The 25,911-nt window shown below is 40.4% G+C and overlaps 2 protein-coding genes across 2 annotated transcripts; one reads left to right on the forward strand and one right to left on the reverse strand.

Annotated features, from left to right (window-relative positions):
* The first annotated feature begins 2,724 nt into the window (after positions 1–2,724).
* LOC103477065 (cyclic nucleotide-gated channel alpha-3-like) lies at positions 2,725–8,341 on the forward strand. Its single transcript, XM_008429949.3, has 8 exons — positions 2,725–2,832; positions 3,809–3,853; positions 4,750–4,827; positions 4,940–4,996; positions 6,167–6,253; positions 6,453–6,554; positions 6,651–6,757; positions 6,834–8,341. The coding sequence occupies exons 2-8, from the start codon at positions 3,810–3,812 to the stop codon at positions 8,186–8,188; spliced, it is 1,830 nt and encodes a 609-aa protein (XP_008428171.1). The 5' UTR covers positions 2,725–2,832; position 3,809; the 3' UTR covers positions 8,189–8,341.
* Positions 8,342–11,129: 2,788 nt separating this feature from the next.
* Positions 11,130–21,541, reverse strand: LOC103477069 (ubiquitin-protein ligase E3A). Its single transcript, XM_008429962.2, has 11 exons — positions 21,234–21,541; positions 20,663–20,707; positions 16,114–16,418; positions 14,780–16,029; positions 14,552–14,696; positions 14,197–14,402; positions 13,953–14,117; positions 13,718–13,873; positions 13,559–13,632; positions 12,845–12,988; positions 11,130–12,050 (listed from the first exon to the last, which is right to left on the reverse strand). Exons 1-11 carry the CDS (start codon positions 21,308–21,310, stop codon positions 11,930–11,932), a joined length of 2,688 nt encoding a protein of 895 aa, XP_008428184.1. The 5' UTR covers positions 21,311–21,541; the 3' UTR covers positions 11,130–11,929.
* Positions 21,542–25,911: the final 4,370 nt, after the last annotated feature.

Consider the following 25,911-nt stretch of genomic DNA (forward strand, 5'->3'; position numbering starts at 1 on the left):
GTCTGTTCATCAATTCAATATAAAAATGATCAGAATCATTTCTATCAAAACATTGTGCTCTTTATTCAGAAATGCCCCAAAACAATTAAATAATCACATCAAAAGTTAGAACCGCTCTTTAGTCATTTCTTTGATTGCCAAAGAAATGTGTGTGAGAAAATGTGTCAATGGCAGGAATTAACTTAAAATACTTTATAGAACGGCACTTTATAAAGTTCGGTCCATTCACTTGTATTAGCTTACTGGCACATATTCCACATTCAATATGGCGGACGCTGTTAAGTATTGCAGCAACGGGCCGGCCCGCTCCATAAGGCGTCTACGTATTAATGTCTATGACAAGGCCTGTCCGAATTCAAAGACTCCTTCAAATACGTCCTTCTTTTCCCCAGATTTGAAGGATGGGTCCTGTGTATCCTTCACGGCCCACGAGATCCCATAATTCATTGCGGGTTCCAACTGGGCGTTCAGGCAGAGCGTCAATGGCGGTGAATAGCGACAAATTATTTAGCTATATAACACTTTAAATGACACAACATGATTTGGTACAACGTTTTTAGGCGTGAATGTGTGTAAATCTCAAATATCTGCAATACATCACCTAAATGCAATATTGCTCTGACATTTTCGGACCTGTCTGCTACCGCTGCGTTAACAGCCAGGCTCCCCTCGCCAGCTGTCAGCTGGCCGGGCGCTCCAGGTTCGGTACACCGAGAGAAAACGCCTAACTCCTGGCACATTGTTATAAAAACTCCCGCTAGCTTTACCCAATGAGTGGGAGTTAAACACCGATATTATTCAAACAGGTCTGGTTGAAAAATGTTTGGTTTATAAAGTATTTCAAAGCAGAGCACATCGGTTTGATTAATTAAAATTAAGCCTTCAAACATAATATGTTTATTTAACCGGAATGTCCTATCTGCGATGTGGAGAGTATTATATTTGTAAATGAATAATTTGTATTCCTTGTAGAAAAGTGCAGTACACATTTGAACATTTTAGAATCATCAACTAAGATATTTCCTTTTTACTATGGAACATCCTTTACTATAAAAGGTGAAGAATAATATAGAAATCAATAATACATGACTGAAAAACCATCTTCGGCTCCGTTTTTTCCTTTGCTCTCTGTTTCTCGCTGTCACGGTTGCTAGGCAACATGAGTTACGCTGAGGGGCGGGGACAGCTGGTGAAGGCTAGACCTGTCCGAATCCACAGATATTTTTCTTCCGGTCTTAGTTTATTCCCGGCCTTCCTTCGAAGGATGCAGACCCTGAATTCGGACAAAGCTATTGTATCCGCCACACCGCAACATAACGAAATGTGGAAAAAGTGATGCGCTGTGAATATGTTGTGTATGCTCTGTCCATTTGCTTTTGAAGGAAACTGAAGTGGGAGTGAACCGGAAGAAGACAACAGGAAACTCCTAGAATCTGAGACAGCAACCCTGTTGTCCCATTGCCCTTGTCCTGGTGTTGACCCCCTCAGCTTGTAGCTAGGCAGGCAAAGGGAACCAGGAGGTGATCATCTTAGATTAGCTGAAGATACCAGGATTGTCCCACTCCTCTTTGAGCTGCAGGTGGAGTCGTGATGTTTTGCTTTATCTCTCCACTCTAAGAGGATTTGCTCAGACTGGAGGGGACAGAAATAAGGAAGAAGCTCAGACTGCATGAAGTCCTGTTAGTGTTGCAGTTAATGCTTTAAAAAATACTACCAGTAAACACAAATAACGATTTGCTATGTGATTCATAGCTGAATAAGGACATATTGCAATAGCTAAAAGCAATTCAGGATGAAATTGAAATTTATTCCTGTTCAAGTACTGGCCTTTTCTATTAACCTATCAGAAGTTTCCAAAGCCATGACATCATCATTTGGGTTTTTCCTCACTGTTTAAAGACATAGTAAGCATGTATGTAAACTTCTGACTTTGAAGACATTAATAAATAAATCTCCAATATATTCTTTGTCATTTTTGTAGCATCTAGCTAATAGAAATTATTTTTGTAATTCTAACTGACATAAAGGGAGGAGTTTGGTTTGATTTAACTTCAAACAGTGAGAAAAAGAGATGTCTTTTTTTTTTATGTAAACATTTGGTTTCAAATGGATATAGTGGCAAATCACAACTCGTGTCACCTCAAGTCACTTTACCAAAATAAATTTTTTTTTTCAATCATACAGACAGATTCCAAGTCAAGTTTCGTCTCAACGTGCATGAAAGCAATAGAAACCTTTTTCAGCTTGTTAGAAGCTGAGCTAAATTATAAAGGAACATTTTGCATCCTATTTGTGATGCAGCTCTGGGCAGCTGCCTTTATGGCCCAAATCAAAAGCCAAGCCACTACTGGTCATGAGTTCTTTTTTTTTTTTTACATCACAGAATCATTAATGCTCAAAGATTAGTGGTGTCACTGAACTAATATCTTCTGATTGGGAAATATAAATGATTCTAAAAAGATGTTTAAGATACCTCAGTCCAGCAGGATTCAACGACCTGGAAGAGGTTCACAGCTGAGGGAGGAGAAATGTCTCACTTCCTCCTCCTCCTCCTCTCACCTCCTGCTGGGAGGTGTCACTGCGATAAGGATTTCCTCCACCAGCAGAAGATGAACTCAGCAGAGCGAGGAGACGACTTCATTCACTGAGCTGCGCTGGGGGTCGGACTGCGATTCCTTCCTGGTGATGTGTTACTTTCTGGAGGAGAGTGTTGCTTTGTTTGGTGTGAAACAGCAGGATGAAAATTAGTCAGAGCTCACCCTGAATCCTCTGCAGTCACAGACGCTCCTCATCATCATCTTCATCATCATCATCATCATCATTTACACGCAGGTAAATTTCAACAGCTGAGGTGGTTAAAGTGAAGAAAACTACTTGAGACTGGGGCTTAGCGAGTCACGTTGGTCTGAAAATCTAATTTTAGTTTCCGTAATCTGGGAGAAAAGGATTTCAGTGAACTGTACTGTAGAGGCTTAATGAGCTAATGTGACCAAACACAAACTAATTATGGTTTTATTTATAATTCAGAGATGTCATCTGCACATTCAGTTTGCAGTCATGAGATAAATAGTTTCTAATGTAAAAACTGAAGTTTGTGCCTGAATTAATTATAAAAACCTGGATGATCTCCCCGATTTTATCAGCATCCTCCTCTCTCTGGAATGTGGGAAAAAAATAAATGCATTGATTTGGAGAAAAAAGGAGGGAAAAGGCTGTTTTTAAGAAAGAAAGAAGTTAATAAGGATTTGATACCTTGTTAGTGCAGTAGAGAGGGATGACATTGGCCTGGACTTTGGGTTTTGCCTCTTCAGGAATGCTGTCATTGTTACCGGGAGGCTAAAGAAGACAAATCATAGATGTCTTAAAATGAAAGAAGCAAAGAAGGCAGGACAGAAGGTGGAGTGTTTGGACTTGTGGGAGAAAGTTACAATTAAACCTGGTTGGTCTGCAGCACTGCTGTACCTGTGTAAAACTGATTATCTTTAAAATAAACAGACTCTGGTATATACATGACACTGAATTTTGTTTTTCTCTCTCTTTAACATGAAATCAGACAAAACCTTTCAAACTCAGGATTAATAAAATAAAATTATATGTACACTTACACCAGTTACTATCTCAATTGTCTGTGGTATGAGTCAGAAGTACCATTTTTATTTTCTAAAATAGCAAAAGTAACCAGTGAAGCCAGAGATTTTGGTGCCTATCTTTGGAAAAAAAATGTTTTCTATGAGGAATTGACTCATTAATATTTATGTTATGTGTTGTCATAGCACCCGTGTACCAGTCTAATTGTCCTGTGTTACAGGATGGAGCCCCAGCAACAGGCAATAAGAGCAGGACTGCTGTCCAGGTGAGAGCAGACAAAGCCTCACTAAACAGTGGATTATGGGGTTCCATTTGTGCCAAAAATATGTTTGTGTGTCTGTAGCAAACGAGGAAATACTCAATTGTACTTAGATATTGCAATTTCTGTTACTGTCATTTATGAAAAAATATGTACATATTTCTAGAATGAGTCCTCAAAGTTGATCTTGTGTACTAAAATCTGCAAATCCTTGAGACCACCTCTAAAAATGCTTATAATTGCCATTTTTAACAGTTCAAATACCAAATATACCTGAATGTGAATTAATACAGTGGAAAATGTCTTGGCACTAACATCCACAGTCTTCCTTATATTGGGAGTACAGCCAGTCACTGCCAAGGAGGCGAATTTGCTAATCCTAGCCAGTAGCATGTCAAGTAGCATTGTGTCTTTGTAAATACAAAGACACAGCTGAAATCAGCTTCCCAAGCTGCATTTTCTTTCTACAAACAAATACACAGATTTTCTACAAATAATTCAGACTTATGTTTCACAGAAAACGTAAAGAACAGTTGAATCTGTGAAAACTGAACCAGGAACAAGTGTGGGTTCACTTCAGCGTACCCATTTTGATCTCTTACTTGGTGTTGGCTCTGACTTGGTGATTTCATCAGCATGTTTGAGGTCTGGAGGAGAATTATTATTATTAGTTGGCATCACAAGAGACCCAATCCCACAACATTGCATATTTTATTTTATCCCAACTTGCAATAAGACAAAAAACAAGAATTATTTTAAAAGCTCAGGTTTCTGAACCTGCAGATAAAGATTATGACTTTCAGGAGGCTTATTTGATGTGTATTTCATTACAACTACAATCTCAGGCAAGACTCACTATTTTTCTAACCAGCAAATATTTTTTTTTGGTTCTCTTCTCAAAGGCTTTCAAACATGACACGCTTTGGAAGGAGCAGCATTGGTCCAGAAGAGTCCGGCCTCGGCAACCAGAGGAAAGATCGGTGAGCATGTAGTTCTTCATATGTAGCTTAGCATTTAGCCCGATGTTTCTCACTCTGTATGCTGGGGGACTTCATGAAAATGAATTAACTTTTCCATTTGTTCCTGTTGCAGGGAGAAACAGTGGCCCCTAGCTGCTCAAAACACAAACAACTCCAACAATAACGATGGGTAAGTTACAAATTATCTCATGAATTTATGTCAGATGAGCCTCTTTATAAATCTTTTTAGTCATAAGGCTGTGAAGAGCATAAAGCCTAGTTGAAGTCAGTGGATGGTTGTACTGTCCTTTTGCCAATGCTTCATTTCAACCTTGAATCAGAAAGTCTGCATAACAGTGAAGGGTTAACATCAACCCAAAATACTTGCTGTAAGTCCTAAGTCAAAGTGTTTTGTGAACGGGGTTATGGGGTTGATCATGAATGAACATGCCTACATCTCAAAGTTCAGGACAATGAATAAAGACTACATCTGCTTTCAATTCTGGGTTTTCTGGATGCATCAAGTTTCTAAGGTAGACTTGTTGTTTTTTTTTTTTCAAAAACATCTTCCCTTTCCAAATTCTGGAATATCTGTTGTTTACTTTAGTACACATGGTATGTCTGGCATCATGAAGTAGTGTAAAAGATTTCAAAAAGTATCACATCAAGCCCCAATCTAAAGAAATTTAAGAACAGATCAGACAGTTATTAATTACTGTGTGTGTATGAAGTTCTGCAAAGCCATTTTTATGACTTTGTAACACCTTGGTACTTTCTGGACTTTGGTACTCCAGGAATATACAATGGGAAACATGAAACTGTGATGAATCTTCCAATGAGTGATTGTATCAAAAAAAAAAAAAGTACGGTAATTGATAATGGCCCGATCAATGGACAATCCTGAACAGAGCTCATCAGGAGTTCATGTAGGAGGTTGGAGAAGAACTCAGAATAAAATATAAATCTCAAATGTTCATGATTCAACAGCAGAGACAGGCACCGCAAACTAGCTGAAGCCAAGATTTTGTTGTCAATGGACACTGAACATTTGTCCTTTTTAAATGCACATGGTGTAGAGGTGTTCTTACGAAATACATGTCAGAAAGTAAAAAGTGGGTTTTCATTGGCTCTGTGTGAAATGGATCTATATAACATATCAGTTTCATATTTTGAATTGAATTGAATTGATGAGTCATGTGAAATATGTACATGTATCACTGAACAAAAATGTATTCACTTTACTGGTCATAATATTATGCCTGATTTGTATTCAGAACCACCAGTCTATTTAACTGTGAGATTCCTTACTGACAAGGCAGCACAAGTTCCCCTAATCTGACTTTTTACAATTGATTTTTAGGAAAAAGGAGGAAAAGAAAGATGAAAAGAAGGAGGAAAAGAAGGACGATAAAAAAGATGACAAAAAGGATGATAAAAAAGAACCACCGTAAGCACCTTAATCTTTTTCTTGAATTTGAGTGGTACACTGATGTCCTCTTGAGAGGTTAAAGACATTTACTGTATGTCTACTGGTGCTCTATTTGTCATACTTTTTTTATAAAGTCAAGCTTCATGGGTTTGGTATTGAATAGTACACTGTCCTCACTAATGAAGTTGACTTCTCACTGTGGCTTATCATCAACCAGGAAGGAGGTGTGGATCATGGATCCTGCTACCGATACGTATTACAACTGGCTGTGCACAGTCTCTGTGCCGGTCTTCTACAACCTGATGTTTCTTGTGGCAAGGTTTTGGTTTATGTAATTTTCTAAATCAATTTCATATATCATTTTACTTTCATTCACTATTCTCAACTTTTTCTTGATGATTTTGCTTCCACGTAGGGCATGTTTTAATGAACTCCAATATGCTAACTCAACACTGTGGATGGCTTTGGACTACATATCAGATGTTATCTACTATGTAGACACCTTTGTGAGAGCCAGGACTGGTAAGCAAAGGCAGTTACTTCTTTCAGTTTTTTTTCACAGACGGTTCACTTCCTAAAGCTTGCAATGTTCCAACAGGTTTCTTGGAGCAAGGACTGCTTGTGAAGGATGCAAAGATACTAAAAGAAAAGTACATGAAGACCCGGCAGTTTAAGTTAGATATGATGTCCATCATCCCTACTGACTTTGTATTTCTTCATATTGGAATCAACAACCCAGAGTGGAGGTTCAACCGTCTCTTTAGGTTAGCTCGACTCTTTGAGTTCTTTGACCGGACGGAAACTCGAACAAATTTTCCAAACATCTTTCGAATTGCAAATCTGGTACTTTACATTATCATCATTATTCACTGGAATGCTTGTCTCTACTTTGCTGTCTCCAAGGTTCTTGGTTTTGGTTCAGACACATGGGTATATCCTAACATAAGCAATCCTGTATATGCTAGTCTGACCAGACAGTATATCTACTGTTTTTACTGGTCCACTCTTACCTTGACAACCATTGGAGAGACCCCACCTCCAGTCAGGGACATAGAGTACTTTTTTGTTGTAGCTGATTTTCTCACTGGGGTTTTGATCTTTGCAACAATTGTAGGCAATGTTGGTGCCATGATTTCCAACATGAATGCTGCACGAGTGGAGTTTCAGGCCAAGATTGACTCAATCAAGCAGTATATGCAATTTCGGAAGGTCACAAAAGATCTGGAGGCAAGGGTAGTGAAGTGGTTTGACTACTTGTGGACAGAGGGGAAGTCCTGTGATGAGAAACTGGTACTAAAGAATCTGCCTGACAAGCTTAAGGCTGAGATAGCCATCAACGTCCACCTGGAGACTCTGAGAAAAGTACGTATCTTTCAAGACTGTGAAGCAGGTTTACTTGTGGAGTTGGTTCTAAAGCTTCAACCTCAGGTCTTCAGCCCTGGTGACTACATCTGTAAAAAAGGGGACATTGGCAGGGAAATGTACATAATCAAAGAAGGAAAGCTAGCTGTTGTGGCAGATGATGGGGTGACACAATTTGTTGTCCTCAGTGATGGGGCATATTTTGGAGAAATCAGCATCCTTGGAATAAAAGGCAGCAAAGCAGGAAACCGGAGAACTGCCAACATCCGAAGTGTTGGCTACTCGGATTTGTTTGCACTATCTAAAGATGATCTAATGGAGGCTCTCGTTGAATATCCTGATGCTAAATATGCTCTAGAGGACAAGGGAAGGGCCATTTTGATGAAAGATAATCTCATAGATGAGTCACTGGTAGCTGCTGTTGATGCCAAGGATTTGGAGGATAAAGTCAACCAGATTGAAGGCAGTGTGGACGTCATGACAATCAAACTTCAAAAGCTTAGAAATCAATATGAATCCTCTCAGCGTAAACTCAATCAGCGGCTCACTAACTTATCAAATGAGGTCAAAAGCCTCAGAGTTGATGAGTGATGTTTGCTGGGAAATGAGTCTACAAAGAGATAGTGAAAGCTCGTCATCTTTGGCACTTTAGAACTTTTATACTCACTAAATGAAACAGTTGGACAGTGTTTCTACTCACTATCCCCATACAAAATATTCTAAAATAAAAAGGTTGCCTTTTAAGTTCTCCATTGTGTCTTTCCAGGTGGGCTCATAAGGATGAGCCTAGTAAGGTCTACAGGGGCTGAACACAAAAGCAATGCTAACAGAACCATGATAAATATCACCCAATCCATTATGACTTCAAAGTTTAAAAAAACTGTACTGATGACAATAAGAACACGATGCTTCTCTACCTAAAATGGTCAGAAAAGAAGATGAGATATAGATACAATGACTCAATGAAGAGATTAATCTATAATGAATGTCTAACTCTATACCAATCAGTTGTAGTAGCCTTAATGTGACATTTGAATTCCTACCTAATCCTGCCATCTAGTGGGGTTTTAATTAAGGCCATCAGATTAAAGTATCCATCATATTTAGCAGATGTTCTTTGGAAGTATAAATGGAGACGGTGTAGGATCATCCCAGGAACTACCAAGGGATGATCCTTGCCATCTTCTGGAAGTTTCTAGAACTCCACTTCCATAACCTACAGTGAAACCACCAGCACAGAGAGCACCTACCAAAAACGGGGTTCCACATTGATAATTAAAATGTCTTACAGTGAAGATGAGACACAATGTCTGTTTAGAAGAAGAGTCCAGGTCACGCATTCAATCTCAGGACACACTGTACCAAGTACCCACATGTTGCCGGCAGAGGCATCAAGTTGTGAGGATGCTTGAATGGTACAAAGTGACTGAAATATTAAAGGTCAACATTGCTCAGCTTTATGCAAGATCTATGCAATTAGCTCAAAATTATCCATAAACCTGTCAGATTCAGAAACAAACTCCTTGGAGTTGAAATCATCTGGAATTGAAATTTGCCAGCTGCATGAATAATTTCAGGTTGGTTTTGGAAAGAATATGCATGCTAACATTAAGATTCTGGAAATGTCTTCCCACAACGCAAATCTCAAATTTTATGGACTAATCTTCAAATCCAGGTCCCGAAAAACTATTTTGGTACTCCGCCAACACAGCCAAAATAAAATGGTCAAAATATTTCTGGAAATAGCTTCAGATGTGTGGAAGCCATTTCCACACATCTGAACCTGCTGGGGACCATATTAGTGGGTTTATGTATGAATTAGAGAACATCTTTTAAAACTGAAGATCTGAAAAAGTTAAGATGGACAATGTTTGAAGATGAAAATGTCGGGCATTTGTACGGTTATAATACACGATGCCAGATTATCAGGTCCTCTTACTAATTGGTAAAATATAACAAGATCTTTTTCATAGTTCCTTTTATTGTTTCTGCCTGGTCTGTATGCAAACAAAATTACATTTACATTCATAGTAATTTCTTTAATGGTTCATAAGGAAGTGGCTCATATAGTTCGTTTAGATGATGCATTTTCCACGGCATACATCAGAGATCCAAATACAGGTCGGAACGTCTTGCCCAGATGAACTACTAGGAAAGTCACCACGGAGCTTTGCCTGAGACTAAGTGACTTGTGGATTTTCTGACAGGTCAGCAAACCTTTGGTAGGGTTCTTCTACTCATGGTGGTGTCCCACCACTTACTACAGTCCAAGAACTAAAGACCAGAGAAGTCCAACTGTTGAGATCTATTGGGATCTCCTTGACTCTGCCTGTGCAGAAGGTTCCAGATAAGCTGCTGCAGTGTGAGCCTCCTAAGTGTTCAACATTAAAACCAAAAGTGGATGAAATAAACTGGAGTTTTTACCTGACAAACGGTTAGTAAATGAATTGAGCTGGAACCAGATATTTACATACACCACAGCATGAAACATCCAACCTTTTCATTTCCTGTCTGACTTTAAAGTAGAAAAAGCTGTTTTAGGGCCACCAGGATTACCTAAATTATTTCTATTTTCTAAATACAAGATGTTTATTATTTACATACACCAAGATTCCTGTGTCTTTAAGCTATTTGGGGTATAGCGCAGATGAAGCTTCTGGTGTATTTTAACGCAAGATCTCAAACTGATTCCTTGTGTGACATCGTCACAAATTAAAGAACTCAGCTAAGAAATGAAAACTGTGAACCTCAAATCTAGTTTATGTTTGAGATACTTGAAGGTACCACATCTGCTAAAACTGTTATATGCAACTACAAACAGCATGGGAGTGTCTTGACATATCACTGTGGAAGAAGATGGGTTCTGTTTCCCACAGGTGAATGGGTTCTGGTGTGAAATGTGACTCGACACCAGAACAACAGCTAAAAGTGAAACGAGCCCTGTGTCAAGATGGCCTGAAACGCTGCTCAGCAATGAAGAAGCCTCAACTGAAAAACCAAAGTGAAAAGCCAGATTACGGTTTGTAAAGATGCTCACAAGGAAAATCACATTTAAGGATGTCCAAAAAAATCAAATCCCTAAAAATTTCATTTTTGAAAAAGCTAAAACTGATTAAAGTCTGTGTTTTGTAGTGTCCAAAACATCCTGACCTCAGACCTAAGAAAATTAGTGATAAGAGGTGAAAATGTGTGTAATGGAGCTCTACTAAATCAGTTATGTGGGGAGCTAATGGAACGAAACCTTCATGACTTGAGCTCAAAGGAAATTCTACCAAATCCCGAGGCAATGGAAGAAAACGTGCATTTGAAGAACGTTTCCCTACTCTGATATTAACCAAACAAAAATATTTTTTGTGATCCTAAACAGGCAGTTTAGCTTGATTCATTGTCACAAATAGCTAAAGCAGGTTGTTTTATACACAGCATTTGTGAATATCTGGTTTCCCTGGGAGGTTGACACATGGAGAACATCCTCTTTAATCTACATGTGTAGATGTTGTACGATATGGTGATGCAGTTTCTACTGCACTCGTATATATAAACACTGTTTTTATTTGGAATTGTCAACACAGGAAGACAAGGAAATGAAAATTTCCAAACAATCATGGCAACCTGTGGCCAAGAAAGAAAAAAACAAAACATTCTGAAAATGTCTAAGTGCACTTTACACAGCTCTGATCCGATAAGATTTGATTCTTACCTGTGGTGTACCCCCATCCCACCAAACCCCCACCCAGAGCAAGAACAAATGCCCAGAAACAAACTTGAACAGTAATTTAGATGATGTGCCATTTTGGACCAAAGGACAGACAGTAATTTTCCCAATGCTTACCTTGATCTGAATTGTGTTTAAGCAACAGTAGAGTGGAATGGTCAGTGAAGCTCTTTCTTTAGTGGGGAACCTTCAATCATCTGTTAGACCAGGTTATCTTAACATCCTGTTTTTGTTGACTGGATTCTGTCCCCCTTTTCCCAGATTAGGGAAGCTAACAACAAGCAGCCATGTGATAACCCACTGAAACGTAAAAATAAATAAGGAAAACCATCCTCTCTATACATGGAAAACCCAAAAGGAGGCTGCAACACATTCACATACTGTGGATGTGGGAGTGGGAAGTTCAGGAGGCCTCTGTGCTTACACTGACTGAGGGAAGATGATGCAGACGCAGCAGCAAAACTACTAGAGTGCTCAGTTGGAACCGTTTGTCCTTTCGTTCTCCTCCTGGTCTGTGTTCTGTCACCGTTTGGATTGTGTCTGATAAAGGAGGGGCAGGACGGGGCGGGTTGGGGATTCATGAGCTTTCTGAGAAGGAGTCTGTTAGTAGTGGGGGCTCAGAGCATGCCAAACCCTTTGGCATAGGTGATGGCTTTCAGCAGTCTCTCTCTCAGCTTATCCTTGTTGCTGTATTCTGGCAGCAGCAGGACGTTAAAGCAAGTGTGGGATGTCGGTAACCTGCAGACAGAAAAACATGACGGCAGAAAGTTCAGGAAAAACGAAGAACTAAGGAAGAATAAAGGAAGGAAGGACAGGAAAATAGAGTTTACTAGGCGAATGCGCCTCCTACTGGTGGTGTTACAACAGTAATATTTTAAGCTCAATACTGATCCTAAGAAAAATATTTGACACTGTTTTCAAAACATTGGCAGTATTATCTTAGGGTTCTTTCTAGTAAAGACCAAAAATATAATTAAATGCAATGAGTAGGAAACAATTCAGCCCTTGCTTAGAAAGATATATAATTTAAAAATGTCATTTTGACAAACTGTTAGCAGTTTAAGTGTCTATGTTAAATAATGTTAATAACTGGACAATATATTTTCATAAATTTACCCCTTACTCTACAGTCTCTGTTCCTATATATATATATATATATATATATATATATATATATAATTTTTTTTTTTTTAATAAGTTTACTACCTCTAACTAGCAGCTGGTTAACCCGAACCTCCTCACTGTGGGGCATTAAAGGATATTTCTCTTTAGGAAGCATGTGCCTTTGAGTCGTTTATGCAATTATGTTTGTTATAACTTTATTTTTGTGCGTGTTTGAATTTGCCTGTTAATAATGAATTACAAACCCTAATTTTGCTGAATATTTTCTTCAGACTGACTGAGAATGAGAGGCTGGGTCAGCCTCACATTCTGACTCAGCGAGACAGGAAGCTCTCCTTCTGACCTGTGGAACCTTGTGTGACTGACCGGCGGCCTATTGGAGCAGGATGGTTATCATGGTGACACCTCACCTATCTGTGTCTGGGCCATTCTTGGCTATGATCATCTTCAGCTTGCCGAGCCCGCCCACAGGCGCTCTGTCAGTACCGGTGGTGAACTGCAGGAAGAGGCGCTTCTGCTCCTCACTGAAAGAATGCAACGTCTCCCAGAATTCCCTGCAGGAGACAAATCCCACAGTCAGAACAGAAGCTGTCATCACAGCATGGAATCAACCTCTGGAGAAATACTCTTCACCTGCTGGTTCTTATCACATTCTGCATGTTTATGGTTTAAGTTCTCTAACCAAATGTAGTGGAAAAACTACAGAGTCTCCAGCTTATAGAGTCACTAAACCTCCAGGTTTACATCAGAATAGGAAGGAGGGAGTAAGAGAGGAAGGAAAAAAAGCAAATGAGGAAGGAAAAGGGGAATGAAAAAAAGCAAAGAAAAAGACAAGAAGGTACAGAAAGAAAAAAGGGAAGGAAAGAAAGAAAGAAAGAAAAAAGTTAAAAGAAATAAAGGGACAGGAATGAAGGAAAGAAAAATTATTAAAGGAAAGGAAAAGTTAAGAAAAGAGCAATGAAAAAAGGAAACACAGGGATCAAATGGGGTTATGATGAAAAGAAGGAAAAGTGAAGAAAGCAAGCACAAAAGGAAGGGAAGAATGGTCACAAGGAAGAAACAGACAGACCACATCTTTAACACACAATAATAATGCAGACCTAGAGAAAAACTTGCTTTCTTACTTAATAATTCGAGAGTCTTTGTTATAACCGCCGTCATACTCCGTTGTTTCCTCAAGAGCTTGAAAGTCCAGGTTCTGAATGAGAGAAAGAGGACCTCAAACCCAGGTTCTCAGACACAAAGAAAACTCCCGATTCCTGACAAATGTTTCCAGATCTCACCCTGCTGCCGCAGATCAGGAGCTCAATCTCCTCTGGTCTGAACAGGTACTTCAGCGGCGACTCGTTGGTGACCATGTGGAAGCCTCTCCTGAATGCTTTGAACTGTTTCTCAACGCTTTTGTTTAAAATATATTCAGAATACAGAGCTACAAAGTCCTGTGGAAACAGACATCATCAGCAGGTAGTAGCAGAAAGTGTTAAAGTGAAGAACAAGGGTGGCATCAGTCAGCCTCACCTTTCGGTTTTCATTCGTCACTGGAATCTTGTCCCCATTTTCCCTCAAATCGTACATGAGTCTGTTACCAAACGGGTCCGTCTGGGAGATCTGGAAGGTGATCATCATGTCCTCCTCCACATTGCCCTCGTACTCCACCAGCTCCTTCAAACTCTGGTACAAAACCTTTCAAAACACAACTCAATGTCAGCAAAACCTTCAACTCATCAACTGCTGCTTGAACCGATCCTGAAGTGAAGCTCACTGGATTAGCATCAGCCAAGTCCCTGAAAGTTCCTTTCTTTCCCATCAGCTTCCTGTAGACGACCATGGGAAAGTGCACATCCAGGATGCAGTTGTTATAGATGGCCAGGCCGAGGACGATGCCGATCAGTGTGTACTGGCCTTCATTTTCAAACGACGACGAGTTGAACCAGAACAACCTGGTGTGTTCATCGTATGTGAACATGCCTGAACGAAGGAAAAACAAAAACATGACAGTGGAACAGAAGCATCCTCATTTGAGTGAGGAGAAGAATTTTGTGGAATGAGTCCAACTCTGTTTATACCGTCAGGGTAGCATGTGGGCGACACTTTGAGCACTTATTGGGATTTCTTACCAATATCAGGGTTGAAGATTTCCTCCACTACCAGCTGGAAGAACTCTTTGGACACTCCTCCTTCATCAACACCTTGCTCGCCTTCAAACTCCACATACAGTTGCTTCTTCAGGTCCGCAGGATTCTCCATTGCTATCATTTCCAGCTGCAAGAACAACAAAACAACCTGGTATGACTACACTCCGTTGGTTGCAGGAGCTAGCAAGCATCGGCATTGTCCACACGTACCCTGACCAGAGCGTCATCAATGATGTGGTCCCTGCGCACTTTGAGCCTCAGGTAGGGGTTGAGCTGCTGGCCCTGCACCAGGCTGTAGAGCACCGTGATCCTCCGCTCGCTGTACATGCGGATGCGGTTGTCGTAGTACAGGCCCAAGTTCTTGGTGACGGCATTTAGGACGAAGGGACAGGTCATGAAGGAGAACTTGTTTTCTGTCTCCACCTTAAAGAAAGTGTAGTCTTTGTCCATTTCCAGCACTTCGTTCAAAGGCTCGTTCACAAACTCCTCAAAGGGAATGAGCGGCCGCCTGCAGTCGTTGGTGCGGACTCCCAGCTCTGTCTCCAGAGGGTCCACTCGAGGGCCTTTTTTGTTCCGTCGTTCCTCGCCCAGCAACTCCTGCAAGGTGAGCTCGCTGGACTCCGGGATGGGCTCCTCATCCTCGTCTTCGTTGTTCTCTGTGTCCAGGTCGCCTCCAAGCACGTTTGCATAGTAAACAATCTTCAAGCACTTGGTAGCCGCCACCACCGCATCGTCGTCATTGACCAGGTTGCGGCTGCTGAACTCGTTGCTGATCACCTTGAAGGTGATGAGCTGCTGGAAGGTTTCCATCATCCGGCGGATCTGCTCCGCGCTATAGTGGGACCACAGGCGAGTCAGCTTGGCCTGGGCAGCCAGGGGGAGTTTGCTCATGGCTTTGCAGAATTGCGGCAGAGCGATCTCCAGGTATTCTGGACTGTGCAGGTTGTTGTTCTCCATCACTATAACGAACAGGTTCAGATAGTTGGGGTCTCTTGAATACACATTGTGGTATGTCAGGTCACACTCGACATTAGGTGAGAGGTAGACGAGTGCATTCAAGAAAGCAGCCTCTATCTTCTCGTTGGAGAGCAAGCGCTCGTAGACCCGCCGCACGGCTTCAACGTCCACCGAAACCTCATCAGGGGCCAACTTCTGGACATCGTTTTCTCCTGAGGAGCATTCGCCGAGCCGTGACGATGAGGAGGTGGGGGAGTCTTCCTCCATGGCTGTGGCAGAGCACGCAGCAGCCTCTTTTTCATCTTCATCCTTGTCCTCGTCCTTTTCTTGGAGGGACTTTAGCTCCTCCTTTGTGTGAGGTTTGGATCTCCGGAAGCTCTGCACCAGGCCTTCAGCACTGGAGAATACCCGACCTATTACCCGGATCAGAGGGGAGTAATCCTCCTTCTCTCCACAGATGTCCAAGATCTCGTACACCTTCTCCTCTGTCAGGTAATTTATATCTGTGTACAGAGACAAATGTTTCATTAACAGAAAAGGCAAAACTTCATCTTAGCAAACGTTCCATATGTCTTGAATGGACCCACCTTTGAAATTGTCTCTCACAGCGTGGACATCTTTATGGTTCAGCTTTCTGTTGCTGCAGGCCGAGTTGCTGTGAGCGCTGCTCTCCAGGTACGTGGACGCGGTGCCTTTCTTCGAAGGGTGTGGGTCACATAGTTTGGCGTTGACCTTGTAGAGCTCGAGAGCTTTGACTGCCGCCGCGTTGTTGTCCATGCGGCTGAATCCCACTGATGAGGCACACCAGGAGTTGGAGCAAGACTCATTCCCACAGCCTTCCGTTAACTGGTGGTAATAGCGCTCTATTAGATGTTTGGCAGCTGCACGCTTCCTGTGTTCAGAAGACAGAAACGGACCAATGAGCATGAACCGATGAGGATGACAATAGTAGAGGCTATTTTCAAGGCTCCAGAGCAAACTTGAGAGAGAAGTATAAATAATACTTCTCTCTCAAGTATCCTGGAGCTCTGAGCAGAAGGAGCCATGTGTACCGTAACGTGTACCATAACGTACATTGTACCGTGTGCGGTACTAGCTAAGCTAGTCTGTAGCTTACAGTAGTCTACTACAGCTTAGTCTGTAGTAGTCTGTCGCCGGATGCATAAGGCCGGCTCAAGTGAAGCCATGAAGGGCTTAAAAGTAAAAAAAAAATAAAATAATTAAAAAACCTGAGCCTGGAACTTTTTGTGGTGGTGATGATAGAAAGATATTGCTGAACATTTATCAAAAACTGCCTTTGTTGTGCTGTTAGAATCAGTTGTTTGCAGTTTTCAAACGGACAAACTTAAAGTAACGACTTCAATGAGATTCCAATTTGGCCCAGCGTGACTATTTATATGACACACTGGCGCCGTGTAGGGGGGGGGGGGGAGTTATGGTAATTCTAAGGGCCTGGGGACCCTCCACATTTATTTATTTTTGTTGATAGAAATAAAAAAAAAATTGGGGCCCTGTCAATTACAAAATTAATCATATTATGTTTTTGAAGATTGTTTTTAGTGGTAAAAATGTAATGTTCCTACTCCCAGACCAAAAAACACACATCCATATTTGCCCTGAACCTCATTTGATCTGCATGAAATGGTTAGTTCCTGCTTAAAGCGATTGTCAGTGACAGTGTTCAGCAGCAGTCAGTGGAAGACAAGAACGACTGTGGCTGTTACTATGCTGCCAAGAAAAGTTATAAAATCAGGTTTTCAAAAAAAATAAAAAATAGAGGGAGAGAGAAAAAGAGGTAAGAGTGTCAATTTGTAACCCAGCTTTTCTCTGAGAGGTGGATAGACTGTGTGAGATTATCAACCATCCATCCATCCATTTTCTTTACACCCTTGTCCCTTAGTTCTGGTTGGGAGGGGTGCTGGTGCCTATCTCAAGCTAACGTTCCGGGCGAGAGGCGGGGTCACCCTGGACAGGTCGCCAGTCTGTCATTTATCATAATTAGCTTAGCTACAGACTACTGTTTGCCTTCTTTTCATTAGCATTTAATGAATTAAGGAAAAAAAGTACCAACATATTCATATATTTAACTTGTCCCTTAACAGATGAGTCAGTCAGCAGCAGCTCTAACCCACGCATCTCCTGTCCATTCTCTCCTAAGTGAAATTAAAGCTGCACTATGTAACTTTTATAAAAAATATATTTTTCACATATTTGTTAAAACTGTCATTATGTTGTGACAGTATGGTATGAGAGGTAATCTGTGAAAAATCTATTTCCTCTGCCTTCTCCCAGTGAAAGAAACAACCAGTCAGTGGCAGGAGAGTTTTAGCGCTGTCAATCACAATCTCATGTGGCTGCTCATCCACCCTGCCCCTTGTTCTGTGCTCTGCTACAGCTAGCATAGCCTGTTGTGAATGCTCAGTCTAGTTAGCATAGCTACCAAAGACGGCAGATAAACTGTTTCTTGTAATGATATGTCGTTTCTCCATCATTAGCACATTTAGTAGTGAGTGAATGAGGTTGATTGACATCACTAAGACCCTCCTCCTGGTTCTGATTGGTTGTTTTGGCCAGAACGTTGAATTACTTTAGCTAGCAATAGTAGTTCAGGGAGGAGGTGGAGGAGATTGATTGTTTTCACATATTATCTGTCTCATAAACTGCTACGACATGGTGACAGTTTTAACAAACATGGAGAAAACATTTTTTATTAAAGTTACATACTGCAACTTGAACAAAATGCAACAACATGGCTTTTTTTTTTAAGGTCTGGATTGCTTCATGTATATTTTGCACATTACTTTTGACTGTTGCTCGTGGGGAGAGACATTTCAGTAAGCTAAAACTAATAGAAACAATTTAAATAACCTACTTGCATACTGTATGCAGACTGTTGGATGTAAAATTCATGAGCAGTAAATATTGTATTAGTATCAACATTGGACCAAAGAAAGCAAGTTGTAAGCCTTTAAAATTGTGACGCTTTTTATGGGTCAAATAGACTCAAAAAATTGTAACAGCAGCAGCGCAGGGGGGACCCAATCAAATTTTTTGTCAGAGGGCCCAAGATTCCTGGCGGTGCCCCTGGGTACACAACATATCACTGAAAATATTTGCATGGTGTTTTGTTTCAAAACTTAAAGCTCAGCTTTAAGGTGAATTGTTACCATTAGAGATGTGCCGATCAGGTTTTTTTCCTGCCGATACCGATCACCCATGAGGGTCGATCACCGATACCGATCACATTTTTTTTTTTTTTTTTTTAATCATAAACACTACTGGTTACATTATGTGGAAAAAGGAACCATGAATTCACCTTAATTTAGACAAGAACTTGTTTTTAATAACTTTTTCCAAGAAGAAAACTAAACAAAGGCATTCTGCAAATTGTACTGCTATCAGTAATACTATCTTTAACAGACTGATAACATATGAAGGCTCTGAAGAGGCTAAAAAATGCAAAGAGCCAAAATAAAACCTCTCAACATTGCCAAAAAAATTCAAGTATAAAACTTAACATTCAAAGGCAAATACAGGATCCATTACAATAAACAATCCTGAGTTACTGAATGAAAACTTCCTAATAGCTTGGCGGCTAGCTGATTACTGCTAGTTCTGAGTGGCTGTTTCTGACTGAGCGGAGTAATTATGATATTGAGACAGATGTTATCCGTCTCATGTTAGGACAGCGAAAGTTTTAATACGCATGTAAAATTTATTTTTTTAAGATAGATGCTGCAGCTTTAAGCAGAGGTTCGGTGTGAGAGTCACTACCAGGTGGAGCAGAAGCGGCGCTCCGTCTGTGAAATATTACTACCTGTAGCGCGTAGCAGCAATTCAACAGCGAGAGCAGAACCAGCGTCTTACATCGCAGCTCGAAGACTTAAATAATTTTGCGGGTTATTTGTTTAGCTTTTTGACCGTCATGCTAATCCGGGTGAGTGTTTGTAGCTGTGCGCTGCTTTACCTGCTATCTGATCCTCCATGTCTTTTTTACTGCAGTGAGCCTCGATGTAGCCAAACTCCGTCAGGTATGGCATTGTTTTTATGTCGTATTAGCTTCGTCGTGTTGATGCATTTTGACGTGCTTCAATTTTCCGCCGCAACACGCAAACTTCCCCATTCACTCAGTGTGTTATAGTTCCACATCGCTTAGGATTTGTTGCTGCGCGTTTGCGCAGTGTGAAGGAAAGAGGAGACCAGCTGCAGAGGCAGGCTGCAAAATGATATGCAGGTGATCGGTATCAGCAACAAGAGCTAATGATCGCCAATCACTGATCATGCACTTTTTCACAAAAATCGGCCCGATTATGATCGGTGACCGATCGATCAGCACACCTCTGGTTACCATGTTTAAAAATTAGGTTGGAGTCTCACTCATTGAGTGTGTGGACTGTCGCCTTTAATACAGTTAACCAGTTCACACTGGTGTACCTAATACAAGTAATGAGCAGAGGACAGGAGGGCTTTGTAAAGATGAACTAACAGGTCTGTGAGAGAATGAATTCTTGCAGATTGCTAGGAGATCAAGTTTCAGACAATAACATGCTAATTAATAATTAAAAATCATACAATGGGATTGTCTGGATTTCTTTTGTCTCACAGTTCAGGTGTCCCTTTGATGAATTTTACAGACTTCTTCATTCTTTGGAAGAGGAAAAACTTGAAAAATCGGTGGTGTATCAAATATTTACCCTACTGTAACTGTTAAAACAAGACCAGACCGAAAATGGTCAGACAGGATGCCTAAAGCCCATCAGTAACATTTCTACAGATTATACCAAACCATCAAGTTCTAACCCAAAACCAAAAGGACAGTTTGATTAATTTTTGGAGACAGGGTCTGATAAAACTATAACTGAAGTGTTTGGTCTTAATGACCTTCCTTACATCTAGAGGAAAAAGGGCAAAGCTTTCAAGCCTCAAAACACAGTCCCAACTGTGAAGTAAGGTGGTGGCAGCATCATGTTGCAGAGGTGTCTGGTCTCATTTTTAACATCACAAAAACCTGACATAACACCTAAGGTTCACTGTATTAGATCTTCGGTGAACAACCATGTCCTGAAATTGGTGTTTCTGAATGGAGGAATGGAAATAGAATGAATGAAAATGTGTAACTACAGATATATTACTTACATTCGGCTTGCTTCTGGGTTTTCTATGTCAGGCTCCTCTTGTTCTCTAATTAAAAGGAGAAAACAAAGATTTAAAGTCAAGACTGACTGACTCATCTGAGCTGTTCTGATGCAGAACCACAATGTAAACCCACTAAGAAAAAGAGGAACCAGACTTGGTCTTGTCGTCTGCTGTATTATGGGTACAGTAGCACATTTCTGCTGATATATCACCGTAGTACCACGATTAATAAGTGGTAACTGCTGTGTTGTAGAAAATCTCGCAGCCATTGTCAGAGAAGTCAGTCAGACAAATGTCACGGACAGATTCTCTCTGACGCTGACCCAGCAGGCTAACATAGCAAACCTATCAGGCTTCCTAGCTCCAGCTGCATTGTGTGCAGAATTCCTCTCGCCAATATCTGGACAGAACATATTCCCTATTAAACAACCAAACCTGGGGGAGAACAGCAGCTGCAGAGGTTCTGCAGCCACACAGCAACTAACAGCAACAGCTATCTAGCTAGCAGGCTAGCTATTGATCGGTTCGCTCCTCCCCGGCAGCCCCGGCTGCCTCCTCTCGGTTTCCTCACCTAGCAGCTCCTCTGGCGGGGCTGGTCTCGGCCTGTGGTGTCGCACACTCACAGTCCTCCTTCTCGTCGGAATTCATACGAGACTTTATCCTCACTTGTTTGTTATCTGCTGCTGTTTGGGAGTGTCTCGGCCCTCCGCAGGCGGCGTAGAAGTCGGCGAACGCGGCGGTTTTAACCCCACTATAGAGGCGGTGGAGCTGTGTGTGTACCGGGCTTCATTCACGGCCTTCTTCCTGCAGGTTCTATCCTATGCCTGAGAGCCGCAGCCATGTTGACTTCACCCGTTAACCAGTATCCCACAATGCTCCGCGCGCCAGTTTCAAGACCTGCTGGCCTGGATCACAACTCCAGGGACTGGACTCAACTTCACAGTTGAATTACTATAATTTCTTAATAAATAAATATTATTAAGAAGTTAATGTATTTAGGAATCAAACCTTAAGTCATATGAAATATACTTGAAAACCAGAATTTTCCATATAACGAATAAAATGACACATTTTTCTCACTGTCTGAGGATAAATTAGACCAAACTTCAATTAGAATTAGAATAACCAAAGTTCTCCTTCCTTTTTTAAGCCAGGTAAAACTCCATTGAAATATAGATCAAGAGGGACCTGAGCAGAAATGCAACACACAACAGCCTGGTTACACAAAAGTAAAACAAATTAAAACACAAAACATCTTTCTAGTTGCAGACAGTCACAATGATGAGAAAATATGTCAGACGTACTTATTTAGCATTCAGAATGACAACTACCTATCTAAACAATTACCTATCTTTATAGTACCTATTATAGGCACTATAAAGTACTTTTGAATCTGAATTAGATAACGATGTCATGGCTTGAGAAGCCTCTGATAGGTTAACTGAGACATTTGACTTAATCCACAACACACCGAGGATGTATTTTAAGGACACACCTGCAGCACACTACTTTCTGGTTTGACGTGATGGGAAAATAGTGTCAATATCCACTGTAAAATGTGTCTGTACCCACATGGGCTGAAAGGCCACTCAGTAAGAAGGAAGTCATTTCACCAAAAGAAGCATCAACAAGTTAGATTGCAGTTTACAAACACACACAGGGACAGTGACCTTCATCTTTGGAGACATACCATATGGTCTGATGAAAATATAATTAGTGTTCAGTCATAATGGCCATTGTGTCATTTGTAAAACTACACTGTGAAAAATTTGCAGCAATAATTTGGGTTATTTAGTCTGTCACAAGACAAAAAAATGGGGGTTCATTTGTGAAAGTCATATAAATATAAATATTTGGTTTACTAACCAAATATTTAGCTCCAAGCTACATATTTAGCTACCTAGCTAAATATTCAGTTTGAAGTAAAATAGTTTAATTCACAAAGCTAGATATTTATTTAGCAAGCTAGATATTTAGTTAGCATACTAAATGCTTAGCTGGCAAGCTAAGTATTTCCCTCCAAGGTAAATATTTAGCTAACATGCAAATTCGCCTGTCAATAAGAGGAAGTGGACTATCAAAATAAATGCTGGGTCTTGAGAAATAAAAACTTCTACTCATAAGACTGAATCCTTCAAAAAATTACACTGTCACTTTTGATATAAATCCATTGGTAGACATCTGCATTGCATTTAGAACAGCTTATTCTTTGTTTTAAGCTGAAATGTTGGACAAGAAAAATGGAAAAGAAACAAGTAGGTGAGGTGACATATGAGCTCGGAGCTCATAATTAGCTCTGAGCTCAATATTTTGCTTCTAACTAAATATTTATCTTGCTAACTAAATATTTTATTTGATCCAAATATTTATAAATGAACAAAAACACAGTGAAATGACTTTGAGACACAATACACCCTTTTCCCTCTTATGACAAGCTGTTAATTTTACTGTATCATGCTGTAGAGGTGTTTTCCTGAGTAAAAAACATGGAGAAATAGCATATCAGCATAATCAGCAGATACCACAAAATGAGTTACAAAGTGACATAAAAACAACAAAGTCAATCTATTGGAGCGGCCATCAAAAATCTTCATCTCTATCCCAGAGAGCATTAGTGATAAATGCTGTAATGGAGTGTGTGAGTAGGCCTGATGCAGTTCGACCAATTCTGTTGGAAAATATGGGCCAAATTTCCACCAGGGTATACAGGTCCTTTTCAAAAAATTAGCATATTGTGATAGAATTAATTATTTTCCATTATGTAATGATAAAAATTAAACTGTCATATATTTTAGATTCATTGCACACTAACTGAAATATTTCAGATCTTTTATTGTTTTAATACTGATGATTTTGGCATACAGCTCATGAAAAGCCAAAATTCCTCTCTCAAAAAATTAGCATATTTCATCCGACAATTTAAAAAAAAGTGTTTTAATACCAAAAAAGTCAACCTTCAAATAATTATGTTCAGTTATGGTCAGGAATCCTTTTGCAGCCTTCAATGCGGCATGGAGGCAATCAGCCTGTGGCCCTGCTGAGGTGTTATGGAGCCCAGGATGCTTCGATGGCCTTAAGCTCATCCAGAGTTTTGGGTCTTGTGTCTTTCAACTTTCTCTTCACAATATCCCACAGATTCTCTATGGGGTTCAGGTCAGGAGAGTTGGCAGGCCAACAGTAATACCATGGTCAGTAATACCAGTGGTTTTGGCACTGTGAGCAGGTGCCAGGTCGTGCTGAAAAATTTAATCTTCATCTCCATAAAGCTTTTCAGCAGATGGAAGCATGAATGCTCCAAAACCTCCTCATTGCTGCTGCATTGACCCTCCCTTGATAAAACACAGTGGACCAACACCAGCAGCTGACATGGCTCCCCAGACCATCACTGACTGTGGGTACTTGACACTGGACTTCTGGCATTTTGGCATTTCCTTCTCCCCAGTCTTCCTCCAGACTCTGGCATCTTGATTTCCGAATGACATGCAAAATTTGCTTTCATTCGAAAAAAATACTTTGGACCACTGAGCAACAGTCCAGTGCTGCTTCTCTGTAGCCCAGGTCAGGCGCTTCTGCCACAGTTTCTGGTTCAACAGTGGTTTGACCTTTGACCTGGGGAATGCGGCACCTGTAGCCCATTTCCTGCACACGCCTGTGCACTGTGGCTCTGGATGTTTCTACTCCAGACTCAGTCCACTGGTTCCTCAGGTACCCCAAGGTCTGGAATCGGCCCTTCTCCACAATCTTCCTCAGGGTCCGGTCACCTCTTCTCGTTGTGCAGCGTTTTCTGCTACACTTTTTCCTTCCCACTGAGGTGCCTTGATACAACACTCTGGGAACAGCCTATTCGTTCAGAAATGTCTTTCTGTGTCTTACCCTTACTGAGGGTGTCAATGGTGGCCTTCTGGACAGCAGTCAGGTCAACAGTCTTACCCATGATTGCGGTTTTGAGTAATGAACCAGGCTGGGAGTTTTTAAAAGCCTCAGGAATCTTTTGCAGGTGTTTAGAGTTACTTCGTTGATTCAGATAATTAGGTTAACTGCTCGTTCAGAGAACCTTTTCATGATATGCTAATTTTTTGAGATAGGAATTTTAGGTTTTCATGAGCTGTTTGCCAAAATCATCAGTATTAAAACAATAAAAGACCTGAAATATTTCAGTTGGTGTGCAATGAATCTAAAATATATGACAGTTTAATTTTTATCATTACATTATGGAAAATAATGAACTTTATTACAATATGCTAATTTTTGGAGAAGGACCTGTATGTTTGGGCAAGAACAAACTGCATCCACTAACTATTCACAGTGCTTCACTTTGTCCACATTTTATGTTACGGCCTAATTCCAAACTATAAAAAATTTTATCTCTTTACTCAAAATTCAACCCACGAATAACTCATTATGACAATGTAGAAAATAAGATTATTAGTATTTTGCACATTTATTAAAAACGGAAACTCAAGAAATTATATTGACGTGTTCACAACTTTTGCCATGAAGTTCAAAATGGAGCTGTTTCCATTGATCATCCTTGAGATGTTTCTACAACTTAAATGGAGTCCATCAAGCGGTCAATTCAGTTGATTGGTCTTGATTTTGAAAGCCACATACCTGTCCATATAAGGTTCCACAGTTGACAGAACAGGTCAGAGGTCAAACATGAAGCATGGAATCAAAGGAGTTTTATGTAGACCTCTGAGACTCTCAAATCTGGAGAAGGCTCTGGATATTTTTAATGGCATGTAATTAAGAGCAATCATTTGGTCATCTTAATTGCAAAGCCAGATACATTAATCACAAGAAAGATAAAGTAAGGGTTTATGAGCTTGTGATGTTGTGTTTGTTGTGAAGAACATTGGTCAGCTGAGGCTGTTGTAAATGTGCTATATAAATAAACTTTGACTTGACTTGACATACCAAGATATTTTTTACTGCGGGATCGCCAAGAGTAAACAAGTATTGCTTTCAAACTGTCAGAAAATAACTATTGGTTATTTACACAATTCCACGCTATGGCAATCATCGTTATAAGTATAATGTTAGTGTTGACACTTCAATCCAGTATATTTTATGTGTTGCGAATTTAATCGATCAATTATACGACGCTCATACTTCACATGTTTAAATTAAAACGTTTGATCACATTCGCAAAACCCCATCAGCATGTCCCAAGAAACATTCACATTCAAATGTTTGCAAAGTCTCCTTGCAAAGCTACTTTAATTATTTTCACATTTATACTTTTGATA

The sequence above is a fragment of the Poecilia reticulata genome, chromosome 2 (genome assembly GCF_904066995.2).
Source record: "Poecilia reticulata chromosome 2, P_reticulata-male-v2, whole genome shotgun sequence".
NCBI classification, from domain to species: Eukaryota; Metazoa; Chordata; class Actinopteri; order Cyprinodontiformes; family Poeciliidae; genus Poecilia; species Poecilia reticulata.

Coding starts and splice junctions, on each gene's coding strand:
- LOC103477065 (XM_008429949.3), top strand. CDS start 3,810: ATGGAGCCCCAGCAACAGGCAATAAGAGCAGGACTGCTGTCCAG. Junction 6,254..6,452: donor GATGATAAAAAAGAACCACC/GTAAGCACCTTA, acceptor ATCATCAACCAG/GAAGGAGGTGTGGATCATGG. Junction 6,555..6,650: donor CTGATGTTTCTTGTGGCAAG/GTTTTGGTTTAT, acceptor GCTTCCACGTAG/GGCATGTTTTAATGAACTCC.
- LOC103477069 (XM_008429962.2), bottom strand. CDS start 21,310: ATGAATTCCGACGAGAAGGAGGACTGTGAGTGTGCGACACCACAGGCC. Junction 13,633..13,717: donor TCCTGATCTGCGGCAGCAGG/GTGAGATCTGGA, acceptor TCTCTCATTCAG/AACCTGGACTTTCAAGCTCT. Junction 12,989..13,558: donor AAAGACTCTCGAATTATTAA/GTAAGAAAGCAA, acceptor TGTCTCCTGCAG/GGAATTCTGGGAGACGTTGC.